The sequence below is a fragment of the Spinacia oleracea genome, chromosome 5, assembly GCF_020520425.1.
Source record: "Spinacia oleracea cultivar Varoflay chromosome 5, BTI_SOV_V1, whole genome shotgun sequence".
NCBI classification, from domain to species: Eukaryota; Viridiplantae; Streptophyta; class Magnoliopsida; order Caryophyllales; family Amaranthaceae; genus Spinacia; species Spinacia oleracea.
This window is the reverse complement of record NC_079491.1, coordinates 27,771,699-27,784,569: the sequence shown is the minus strand read 5'-3', so window position 1 is coordinate 27,784,569 and position 12,871 is coordinate 27,771,699. Positions and strand designations below refer to the sequence as shown.

At 40.7% G+C, this 12,871-nt stretch overlaps 1 protein-coding gene across 12 annotated transcripts; it reads left to right on the top strand.

Annotated features, from left to right (window-relative positions):
- Positions 1 to 425: 425 nt before the first annotated feature.
- LOC110791463 (transcription termination factor MTERF4, chloroplastic-like) lies at positions 426 to 12,130 on the top strand. Of its 12 annotated transcripts, none has more exons than XM_056830105.1 (3): positions 426 to 1,635; positions 2,363 to 2,431; positions 11,536 to 12,130. In XM_056830105.1, exons 1-3 carry the CDS (start codon positions 456 to 458, stop codon positions 11,568 to 11,570), a joined length of 1,284 nt encoding a protein of 427 aa, XP_056686083.1. In that variant the 5' UTR covers positions 426 to 455; the 3' UTR covers positions 11,571 to 12,130. The 12 variants fall into 12 exon arrangements, 10 of the variants coding, with proteins under 10 accessions (XP_056686083.1, XP_056686084.1, XP_056686082.1 ...); XM_056830106.1 differs by having other exon boundaries at positions 11,524 to 12,130; XM_056830104.1 differs by lacking the exon at positions 11,536 to 12,130 and adding an exon at positions 4,966 to 5,100.
- Positions 12,131 to 12,871: the final 741 nt, after the last annotated feature.

Here is a 12,871-nt window from a genome sequence, read left to right as displayed (position 1 = left end):
TCATAAGTTGCAAATTTGCAATTAAGTCCTAGCATATAAATAAATTCTAACCAGGTTCTGTAAGTTCAATCAAGTCATGTAAGTCGGGTATCTAAATTTACTCTCTTGCAATCGACTCTGATCAAGTCCACTTAACCTCAATCAAGTTTGATTAGGTTAATCAAATATGATCAGTTTCATTAACTTTATTTCAAGCTAAAGTTCTATTCTATTCGACTTATTTTATCTGAACTTATTTTATTTGAAAAAAAAACTTATTCGTATGTAAAAATGTCTGCAAAACCTTAATTTTTTCTGAACTTATACGGAATATTATTCAAACTTAACTAAACTTGTCTAAACTTAACTGAATCCACGTGAACTCATTTTGTCTGATAATTTTTTTTTTTTTTTTTTTTTTCGGCTAACCATATGTGTAATGTGTCCATAGACAAAAAAAACATCATCCAGAGAGAATGAATTTAATGCTAGTTCGGTCTTGGGGTTGGCCTTTGGGAAGAATGCTCAAATTTCACAGCAACTACAATGGAGCCCAGCGCCTGAATTTCTTCCATGGTTTCCGTCATCTCCTTCTCTACTCAACTTCAACCTCAGCAGAATGCAACCCTGATTTCGCGAATTACTTGGTCGATTTTTTAGGGTTTTCCAAGCAACAAGCTCTTTCCACTTACACTAAGCTCGTCCGCAGTCGTCTAGCTCGAGGTGCGAAAAAGGTCAGTGATTTCGAATTTGTTGAAAATTCTAATTCCGTTGTTAAATTTCTCAAACAAAATGGATTGGAACAATGTCATATTCGAACTGCTGTAGTTTCAGATCCCCTAATTTTGTTCAGTAATGTTGAAAAGACCCTAATTCCCAAGACCCTAGCTTTTCAGAAAATGGGGTTTTCTGTATCCGATATTGTTGAGGTTGTCAAGGTGAATCCTTCAATATTTTTTATGGGGTTGGATACCAAAATTATTCCAGCATTTCAAGCTTTGAAGGAGATTATGGGTTGTGATCTCCATGTAATTTCGATTATGAAATCTCCTCGTATCAGGCTTTTATCTGTTTCCAAACTTTTGGTGCCTAATGTAGCGTTGCTAATGAATCATGGGATCCCCATTGAATTAATCCGGAAACAGCTACTTAGGAACCCATTTCCCTTTCTCCGGAAAACTGAATTTACCCAGGATGCATTGATTAGGGTTGAAGAGAAGTTGGGGATTCCTAGAGATTCGCCCCGTTTCTTGTTAGGTATTATGTTGTTGAACTCTCTTAAAGAAACGACTGTTGAGTCGAAAAGACAAATATTTAAGAGCTTTGGGTGGACTGAGTCTGATGTTGTAACTCTCACAATATCAAGTCCTTTTCTGTTGGCACTTTCCGAAGCTAACCTCAAGAAAAGGTTGGGGTTTTTCATGAATGAGCTGGGTTACAAGCCTAGTTTCTTGGCAAAGACGTGTTCCTTGTTTACTTGTAGCTTGGAGAAGAGAATAGTACCGAGACATAAGACCCTCCTAGTCTTGAAGGAGAAAGGTTTGATTACGTTGGATTACTCTCTTGTTTCTGCCGTATCATACACCGAGTCAAAGTTCTTGGAGAAGTTTGTGCTACCATTCAAGGAAGTCCATGAAGTTTATTCCAAACATGCAGGTATTTGTTTGGAGAAGCTAACTATAGGATAGTGAAACCATACTCTAATACCGCTTGATGCTAGGTAAGCTTGCATTTTATTTTTAGCATGCAACATTTGGTTATTAAATTCAGTAATTTCACCATAACAGCCACTAATATATTCTCATAGGCTCGAGTTGCTAAAAGAATGATGGAAAAAAATGGTTGACTCATCTGGATGATTTTTTTTTGTTAATGTATTGTTGTTGAAAACTGCTATTTTAACGATTCAAGATCTATACTTGACTTTAGACTTCATCCTGTTTTTGGTACAATTTCCATTGTGCTATATATGCCTATATATTAATAATTTAATTTAACTATCATGCTGTTGTTAACTTGTTATGAAAACTTGCTTTGTTATACATAGCATATATACGTATTGTTAGCCCGTTTTCCACATTATTATGGTTATTAGAATTGTTAGTTGAGACTTGAGACTTAAAAGTTTTACTAAAAGATGCCAGCTTCATTATAGATCTCTATGGTTTGACTTGTTTGCATTACGGTTAGTAATGGTTACTAGGATACTTGTTCATTCTCTCTCTAAATCTTTACTTACAAATCTCTTTTGACACAACACATTCTCTCCTCGATCGTACAATTTATTACACCCAGCTCTAGCAATCAGCACATGCAGACTAGGAAATGGAAAGGAAAATTCTAATAACATACTTTGTATTTCTAATGAATATTTCACCTTCAGGCTTCAGGTTCTCCCGGTGGTGGGACAGGCCTTTTTTTATACCTTTTTCCCCTACTGATGTCAAAGGAGGTATGGTTTGTCCTCAAATCAAATTGTTGAAATTACTCCACATGTCATTATCTATAGATCACAATAGAGTTACTCAATCATAAATAAGGGCACAATCATGGAAATCTTTTTGCATGATCTAGTGCTAGGCAGTAGACATAACGATTGAACAATTAACTGTAGGGCTCTGCAAGTTGACATCACTACTTTTACCGTATTAGCTTGATTGTTCATTTTGACTAGATTATCCTGGTGGCTCAAATTCATCTCCTTTGTGAACGATGGTTAAATGCTACTCCCTCCGTCCCATATTTATGGTCTCGTTTGACAAAAGCCACGGGGTTTAAGAAAAATAGAATATAGTACATGGAAAAGTGGAATAAAGTACAAATGATTATTGAGTTGCATGGAAAAGTGGAATAAAGTACGTGGAAAAGAGAATATAATACATATGAAAGTGGAATATAGCACATGAGTGGGGTTTTCAATGCATTTTTTATTAATATAGTACATGAGAAAGTGGGGACCTTAGCCCAAATTAGAAACAAGACTATAATTTTGGGACGCTCGATTTGGAAAACAGGACTATAATTTTGGGACGGAGGGACGCCCAATTTGGATAACAGGACTATAATTTTGGGTCGGAGGGAGTATTATTCAGTCCCTGCTGCCTATCATAGGTAAGAAACACAAGTATGAGGTCTTTAACTTCTTTTTTTTAGGGTATTTGTGTATTCTGAATCCCCCTTTCCAAATTTGGACACGTTGATTCTTCAATGTGTAGAAGTTGTGGGTCTTTCTTCGTCATTAGTAGCCGTTGTCGTCAAAGTACTCATTCTGCTTTATATAGATATCAAGAATTCCTGTCATATATAGATATAGTTCCGCCAATAGGTTCACTCACCTGCATATTGCTACTCCTTAAGTCCTACAGATTACTTCAAAATTTTGTGGGTAAACTTGGAGAGATTGCACTTAGTTCCATCGCCTAGTTGGGAACTGGTATATATGCTCTGTGGCATGTTTGGTGTATATTATTTGGTCTCCAAGGTTATATTTTTTCACGAAAGTAATTAATTTATAGTTTTATGTCACATTACTGTGTCAGGGCTCTTAGGGTTGATGTCCCCAACAGAATACCTATTCTTCAACCTTTTCCTGCCTCAAAACCTGTGTTACATGGACTCGAGTATTTTTGTCTTACGCTTATATGTGTGCAAGTAGCTGACTCAACTTAAGGTGAAGTGAAGTGTTCGAGTAACATAAACGACAACTCTTCTAAGGACTTGGTTTGAGATGGTAAGGTGAGCAATGGGTGTGGTTTGTTGCGAATTTAAATAACTAGAAAACTTTATCTGAATAATGCCAATGAACAAATGAACAATTATTTCGTCGTGGAATACCAAAGTCCTAAAAAACGATTCCTCGCTACCTCCTGGTGGAGTATAACAAAAGCGGTCGCCCTCCATGATTAGCACCGCTCCGGAATTTGTGTTCACTCATACACCCGAATGAAGTACAAAATACTTGCCTAAAACCCAAAATAATTTTGCGGGGATAAATGTATTTTTGTTTCCGTATTTTTTGAGGGATAATAAACCTGGAAAAAGAAGTAACGAATAAATATAATAGAGGTTAGGAATTGCAACACACAAAAGGGGAGTTAATAGGAGGGAATAATGGGTGATTAAGTCTTAATCAATTCCCAACGGTTACAGAATAAATGTTGTAACAACGATAAGATTACCATAACAATGAGTAACCCAAAAAGGAAGGGTACTCAAAAGCCGCAGACCTAAGGCCCGACCTCGCGCGGGTGTGTATCCAAAAGGTTTCCCTTCCACTTTCTCAAATAAGAAGTATACTCATATCCCAGTATATAAACAAGGGAGTGGATTGATATCCTACAATGTGAGACATTTCTCACTTTACATTTTTCACTCTTTTCTTTTGTTTTCTCAACAAGAATTTCCAACATGGCTTGTGTAACATCGAGCATTGCGCTCAAGTATCTAACATTATATCTTTGAATGTGTGTTGTTAGTCCACCACAAGGCTTAATACCTGATTCCACTAACTAACTCAGCTCTTAGGTGTGCTGATCGTGGAAGATTCATGTTTGTTTCTCTGAAACCTTGAGTATAAAAATAGCAACGAAGGTACCACATATCTGCCAATCAACAGTTCACCTGTTTCGGTTTGGGGTACGGTCAGTTCACCGGGAGGATCGCCCTCCCAATTCGAAGTTTTTCCTGGAAGCCTAAACGCCCTTGTTGTCTATGACAACAGTCGCGACTATAAACAGACTCGTGTGAACCCTAATTTGCTTGTTGCCATGAGGATTCTTAGTTTCTTACCCTGTTTATCTTCCTTAACTCCCTCCTATCTCTCCGTGCCAGCTTGCACTCACCCCAAATCCTCTCCCTGTCACTCTCAGCCACCCAGAGGCTTTTGTTATCTATTTGGTTTGAGAAGCTCGTTGTTAGCATTTAAGATGTCTTAGCTTCTGTAATGGACCATACCAACACTGACCCACCTATGTTGGTCTATTATAGGCGCAACAGAAGAGGGGAGAGGCACCACAACCACAACAACAACACAGCTACAGCAGGGACAGCAGTTGGCACAAACTGACAAAGAAAGCAGAGGAAGCATTAATGTTTTGTACTTGTTGTTTACTTCTTAGTTTGTATAAATAAGAGAGGAGAGGAAGGGAAATGGATTGAGAATTTATTGGTGAATTGGAGAGTAGTAACCTCAAGTTACTTACCTGAGAGTTGTAGCCTAAAGCTACTGCATTTTGTAATCCTTGACCGTTGAGTCCTAGTAATCAACAACTCCTTTCTCTATTCCTGTTTGTGTGTTGTGTGTGTGTGGTAAAGTCAGTCCAGGGCTTTACACTTGGTATCAGAGCAGCCACGTCCTGAGGAAGAAGGGTAGCCATGGTGCTTTCAAATTCGCTGAGATTTGAGGCCTTGGAAGGAGGGCTCACAGAAGTAGGGCAACGGATGAACACCTTGGAAGGGAGGGTGCAGCAGCTCTTAACAGAGAGTATGGAGACCTTCCAAAAGAATCTTGCTGAGCAATTCATGGCCAAGAGCGCGGAGGACACACAGAAAAATCAAGAAACGGTAGATGCAGCTACCATCCGCCTAGAAGGCAGAATTGATAGATTTAGAGAGGACCAAGAGACGCAACTGGCGTTGATGAAAAGGAACCAGGAGAAATTTCAAGAAGAGGTGAAGGCTTTATTGGCTAACAGACCCCCTGCTCAGACCTTGGAGGAGGAGGAGTACTCGGAAAATCAAATGAACCCACCGAGGCGGATTGGCAGGAACTTTGGGAGAGGTGGGTTCGACGATGGAGGTGGGGGGAACGGCGGTCACTGGAAGTATCGGAAATTGGATATGCCTCTGTTTGAAGGTAGCGATCCAGACGGCTGGATTCTTCGTGGTGAAAAATACTTTGACTTTTACAAGTTAACAGAGACTGAGAAAATGGATGCCGCGGTGGTGTCAATGGAGGGGGATGCGCTGAGGTGGTTCACGTTTGAATCACGCCGGAGACCGATGAGAAGCTGGCCGGAGTTGAAAGCTCGAGTTTTGGCAAAGTTTCGCCCCACTAATGCTGGAACTTTGCACGAACAATGGTTGGCGACGGCTCAAACCACCACGGTGGCTGACTACGTGAGGCAGTTCATTGACCTAGCATCTCCTCTAGATGACGTTCCAGAGAGTATAATGCTTGGGCAATTTGTGAATGGGCTTAAAGATGATATTAAAGCTGAAATTCGGGTTCTAAACCCGTATACACTGGATGAAGCGATGGATCTAGCTACTCGGGTTGAAGAACGTAACCGGGTACGAAGAAGTGGGTATGGGAATAGCAGGAGTGGACAATTCTCATATTTCAGTAAAAGCCCAATAGCCACTAACCCAACACCAACAACCTCAGGGGCCCAGAACCATGTTTTAAACCCATCCCAGTATAACCCACTGTCAAAAAACACGTACCTCAAACCAGTCAACTCAAGTGGATCCTACGGATCCTCCCCAAACACCAACCCACCTCGTTCTGCTACAGTAAACTCGCGATTTTCCGGCATTGGAGAAACAAGACGATTGACTGAGCGTGAATTACAGGAAAAAAAGTCTAAAGGCTTATGTTTTAGGTGTGATGAAAGGTGGAGCATCGGCCACCAGTGTAAGAAGAGGGAGATGAATGTTTTGTTGGTGGATGAGGAGGACGGTGGAGAGGAGCTGACCGGAGAGGAAGTCGGTGGTGAGTTTTATTCGCTGGAGGAGCAGAGAAAGGAGGAGATACCGACAACACTCTCAATTAATTCGATTGTAGGCCTTACCAACCCGAAGACACTTAAATTGGTCGGGCGCATCGAAGACGGCGAGGTGGTGGTGATGGTGGATCCCGGAGCCACCCACAACTTCATTTCGCTCCGGGCGGTGGAAAAATTAAAGGTACCTATTATGGAGTCAATGGGGTTTGGAGTGTCACTTGGTAATGGTGAGGCAGTGAAAGGTAAAGGAATTTGTAAGCAGGTGAAACTGAAATTGAACTCAGAAATTGAAATAGAAGAAGATTTCTTGCCTCTGGAGTTGGGAAATTCGGATGTAATACTGGGCATTCAGTGGTTAGAGAAGCTAGGACCGGTGATCACCAACTGGAAAACACAGGTTATGAAGTATCAGGATAAGGGTGTGACTGTAACATTGAAAGGGGATCCGTCACTAGCTAAATCATTAATCTCCTTGAAGGCAATGCTGAAAGTAATCAGGAGAGAAGGGGGAGGGATTTTACTGGAGTTTAACCAAGTGGAGGAAATCACCAGTGAAGGGCCAACTGTACCCTTGTTCTTGCACGAGGTTCTGGGAAAATTTCAAGGCATCTTTGGGCTTCCGAAAGGGTTACCGCCGAGCCGAGGGCATGAACACTCGATTGTCATGAAGGAAGGTAGTGATCCAGTTGGTGTTCGACCATATAGATACCCTCAAGTGCAGAAGGATGAGATAGAGCGGCTAATCCGAGAGATGTTAGAAGCCGGAATCATCAAGCCATCCACCAGTCCTTTCTCGAGTCCCGTGTTGTTAGTTAAAAAAAAAGACGGCTCTTGGCGATTCTGTGTGGATTACAGGGCCCTCAATAAAGAGACCGTTCCTGATAAATATCCAATCCCCGTAATTGATGAACTCCTTGATGAGTTGCACGGTGCTAAGGTGTTCTCAAAGCTAGACTTGCGAGCCGGTTACCATCATATTCTTGTGAAACCGGAAGATACACACAAGACGGCCTTCCGCACCCACGAGGGTCACTATGAATTCTTGGTGATGCCGTTCGGCCTCACCAACGCTCCGGCGACGTTCCAGTCACTTATGAATGAGGTATTCCGACCATACTTGAGGAAATTTGTTCTTGTCTTTTTTGATGATATATTGGTATATAGTTCTTGTGAAACTGACCATGTGAAGCATATGCAATTAGTGTTGTCATTACTGGAAAAAAATCAGTTGTTTGCGAATTTCAAAAAGTGTGAGTTCGGGAAGGAAGAGGTAGCCTATCTCGGGCATGTAATATCCAGCCATGGTGTGTCTGTAGACCAAGAAAAAATCAGAGCCATGAAAGAATGGAGCACACCGAAAAATTTGAGGGAGCTTCGGGGTTTCCTAGGTCTCACGGGTTATTACCGAAAGTTTATTGCCGGTTACGCCCACATTGCACATCCCCTCACTGAACAATTGAGGAAGGACAATTTCGGGTGGAGTGAAGCAGCCACACAGGCTTTTGAAGAGCTGAAGAGAGCCATGACTACCGCCCCTGTACTAGCTATGCCAAACTTTAGTAAGGAGTTCGTGGTGGAGACAGATGCGTCGGGCTACGGATTGGGGGCTGTGATGATGCAGGAAGGCCGCCCAATCGCTTATTATAGTCGTGTGCTCGGGCCAAGAGCGAGAGGGAGGTCCATATACGAAAAAGAACTAATGGCAATCTGTTTGGCCGTGGAAAAATGGAAGCATTACCTCCTTGGGAGACACTTTGTGATCAGAACCGACCAGCAAAGTCTACGGCACATCACCCAACAGCGAGAAATCGGGGCTGATTATCAAAAATGGGTTCGGAAGTTGATTGGCTTTGATTTTGACATACAATATAAACCCGGATCATCTAACCGAGTGGCTGATGCACTCTCGAGGAAAGGAGAAGGAGAGCTTGAAATTGGCACACTGGAATTGGGTGCATTGCTGACTTCACAGGGGATAAATTGGGATACATTAGAGGAAGAAATCAAGGCAGATGAAGGGCTGGGAAGGATTAAACAGGAGCTTAGGGAGGGAAAACAGTTGGCGGGGTTCACGTTGGTGGGTGAGAAGTTGTTGTATAAAGGGCGAACAGTGTTGTCACACCTCTCCGCTTTTATTCCCCTACTGCTTCGTGAGTATCATGACTCACCCGTTGGAGGGCACTCCGGTGAGGTTAAGACTTACCTCCGTCTCACCTCGGAGTGGTTTTGGCGGGGGATGAGAAAAAGTGTAGCTAGGTATGTACGGGAGTGCGGAGTATGCCAACAAAACAAACACTCGCAACAGCAACCCGCTGGCTTGTTGCAACCATTACCTGTACCCGTGGCGGTATGGGAAGACATTAGCATGGACTTTATTGAGGGGTTGCCTCTCTCCAAAGGGGTTGATACAATATTGGTTGTGGTTGATAGATTGTCAAAGTATGCTCACTTCATTGTGCTTAGGCACCCATTCACCGCATTGTCTGTGGCAGCAGCTTTCATTCGTGATATTGTGAAGTTGCACGGCTTCCCTGCTTCAATTATCTCAGACAGGGATAGAGTGTTTCTCAGCATTTTTTGGCGTGAGTTGTTCAAATTACATGGCACCGATTTGAAGAGGAGTACTTCGTACCATCCCCAAACGGATGGACAATCGGAAAACGTTAACAAGGGGCTGGAAACATATTTGCGTTGTTTTGCGGGTGAGAAACCGAAGGAATGGGCTAAGTGGTTATCGTGGGCTGAGTACTCTTACAATACCTCACCTCACATATCCACTAGCATGACCCCTTTTAGAATTGTATATGGCAGGGATCCACCACGTCTAATGAGGATGGAGGCAAGGCAGACACCAGTTGATTCCTTGGATGAGTTAATACGTGAAAGAGATGGAGTTTTAGATGAACTCAAACTCAACCTGCTGCGTGCCCAACAAATCATGAAAGATAATGCTGACAAAAGAAGAAGGAATGAGAGTTTTGAAGTGGGGGACAAAGTCTTTCTGAAATTACAACCATATCGGCAACGTTCGTTAGCCAAGAGGCCCAATGAGAAATTGTCAGCCCGCTTTTATGGCCCATTCGAGATTATACAGAAGATTGGTGTGGTCGCCTATAAACTCAGGTTACCTCCCACCAGTAAAATTCACCCGGTATTCCATGTTTCACAGCTGAAACGAGCAGTTGGAGAAGTGGTGACTGCATCATCCTTGCCTGATCAACTTACTTCTGAGTTGGAGTTGATGGTGGAGCCAGAGGACCTGCTGGATGTGCGTGCAAGTGTGGGGAAAGAAACCATGGTCTTGATCAAATGGAAAGGCTTGCCCTCATTTGATGCTACGTGGGAAGTGGCAGGCTTGATCAATGACCGTTTTCCGGACTTCCACCTTGAGGACAAGGTGTTGGTTTGGGGGCGGGGTGTTGTAATGGACCATACCAACACTGACCCACCTATGTTGGTCTATTACAGGCGCAACAGAAGAGGGGAGAGGCACCACAACCACAACAACAACACAGCTACAGCAGGGACAGCAGTTGGCACAAACTGACAAAGAAAGCAGAGGAAGCATTAATGTTTTGTACTTGTTGTTTACTTCTTAGTTTGTATAAATAAGAGAGGAGAGGTGGGGAAATGGATTGAGAATTTATTGGTGAATTGGAGAGTAGTAACCTCAAGTTACTTACCTGAGAGTTGTAGCCTAAAGCTACTGCATTTTGTAATCCTTGACCGTTGAGTCCTAGTAATCAACAACTCCTTTCTCTATTCCTGTTTGTGTGTTGTGTGTGTGTGGTAAAGTCAGTCCAGGGCTTTACAGCTTCCATGGATGATGTTAAAGTAGCTACCTCTGCCTTCTTTTAGACAAATCACTCAAATGTATGTTAATGAATAGCCGTCTTTTATTTTTGATGTGCCGAATTGTGTGCCTTTTCGTGTATTTAGGGGTTTGCTCCTCTTGTTAGGTATTATTTCATAGACCATAGTGTTCTTCTTGACTGGATAAACTTTGTTAGAACTTAAAAGGATAATGTTTTAATCAATTTGCTGGGGAGGCTGCGAGGGTTTTGCAGTCATGCCCTATTCACTGCTTTGGGCTCAGAAAAATGAGTCATTATCTCAATATCTCTACCCTTAAGACCTTGGAATCCATGGAGACATGAACCTTTGTCTGGTTTCCTAAAAGAAATGGATGGTCCATTTCTTAATCAAAGGTTGTGAATGCATGAAGGGGGGAAATAGGGGATTCTTGGGAATTCTTTTTTATTTTTTATTTTTTATAATAACGTGTATAGAATAGCTAAAATACGGGGGGTTTGTGAATTCTTAAGCTAGGAAATGGATGAAAAGAAATGGAGAGGATCCTAATACACGGTTATTACTATGCAATAGCAGTTACGTAAATGCTGTCATACAATAATTAACAGATAGTCTGTTCAGGAAACCATTTTAAATGAATCAGTGTGTGATTTGGTTTTAGCTGTTGGAATCTTTTCTAAAAAGAGTGTTTTTCTTTTCTTTAAGCAGACATTCAAAAGTGTTGTTCTTCATTGATTGATACGTCGGGCTGCTGACTTCAATTAAATCTGTGTTATAAGGATTTTGATTATTTATCTACCTTGCACAATTTCCATGCACAAATTGTATTACATAGATTGAGATATGATGTTTATTTATGTTGATTTGTGCCGTACTAATACAGCTTCACAAGTGAGATTGAGATTGATGTTTATTTATGCTGCTTTGTCGGTTCATAACCATACTAATACAGTAGTACAGCTTCACAGATAAGAATGAAATATGATGTTTTTTAACGTCTAGACAGGAATTTGATTAGGGATTTGCTTAAAGAGAAAGACTGCATCATTTTGAGGAACCTGTGATTGCTGCCAGATTTTGCTATCAGTGAGGAATATCCTACGTTCTTGAATAAAAAGCCCCGCGTCAGTTATGGGTTAGGAAATTCTGTCTGTTTAGTCAGATTAAAAATCTCTGTTTTCATCTGAGAAATGAACCGAGCATGAATTAGGACTATAAGTGGTGCATGTTTTTGGACTGTAATTATGGTGATCACCCGGTACCGGTGCTGGTGGTTTGAAAAATGTGCAGGCTAATGAGTTTATGAGATGCTCTTATGCTGCAGCGACTCGTCACGGGTTAGGCCTGACAAGGCTTGGTGATGCCTAGCCTTGACCGAAGTAGCTCCAGGTCCAGGTTTTTCTGTTTTTGTTTTACTTTTTTTTGTCTTGTTTTTAGGCCTTATTGAACTTATAGATACTGTATAGAACTGAGATTATTACGAAGTAGTACATATTTCCTCCGTCTTTTAATACTCGCAACGTTTAGACTTTTGTCACTATTCATATAATCTACTTTGACTATTCGTAGTGTTTTTTATATAAGATAAAACGTAATCATGTGGGATCTTGTTAGATTCGTCTCAATGTGTATTTTCAAAATATCAACTTTTTATAATTTTTGCATAAAGAGAATTTAAGATATAAATGATCAAAGTTGTGCATCGGCATGCGTGAAACTAACAAACGTTGCGAGTATTAAAAGACGGAGGAAGTATTACTCATTGGTGTTGATAATATTTGTAAAAATGTTAGAAAAGAAATCATCAAGTAAATCAACTTACAAAAAGTCTTGCGCGCACAAGGTGTACAATAAATTTATTGTACACCAAAATAACTTTAACCCATTTTTTGTAACTTTAATCTAGTTTTGATTAACTTTTATATTGGTAAAAAAAGTTGATAGATAAACATTTTAAAGGATTAAATGATTAATTTTATACATTATTAGAGATTTTGAAGAAATAAATTTTATTAAAATGAAAAAATTTATCACTAAAAATTAGATAACTTTTACACATATAAGCATAACTTTTAAGCATAACTTTTAAGCATTTTGAGTTAACTTTTACTCCGTTGTGCAATAATTATTGTACAACTATTATAAATAAGAATTTGTGATCAACTTAAGATTCAGAACCTCGTACATGTTCGGCAACGTTATGAATACTACAATCAACGATATCAAAGGCCTTCAACACTTGGTTATAACACATATATAGAGAGAGCAGCAAATAGAATGTCACACAGGATATCGAATGTAGGTCACTTCGCGAGTTAGCGGCAGATTCAATGTCTCTTTAGCCTTGTAATAGC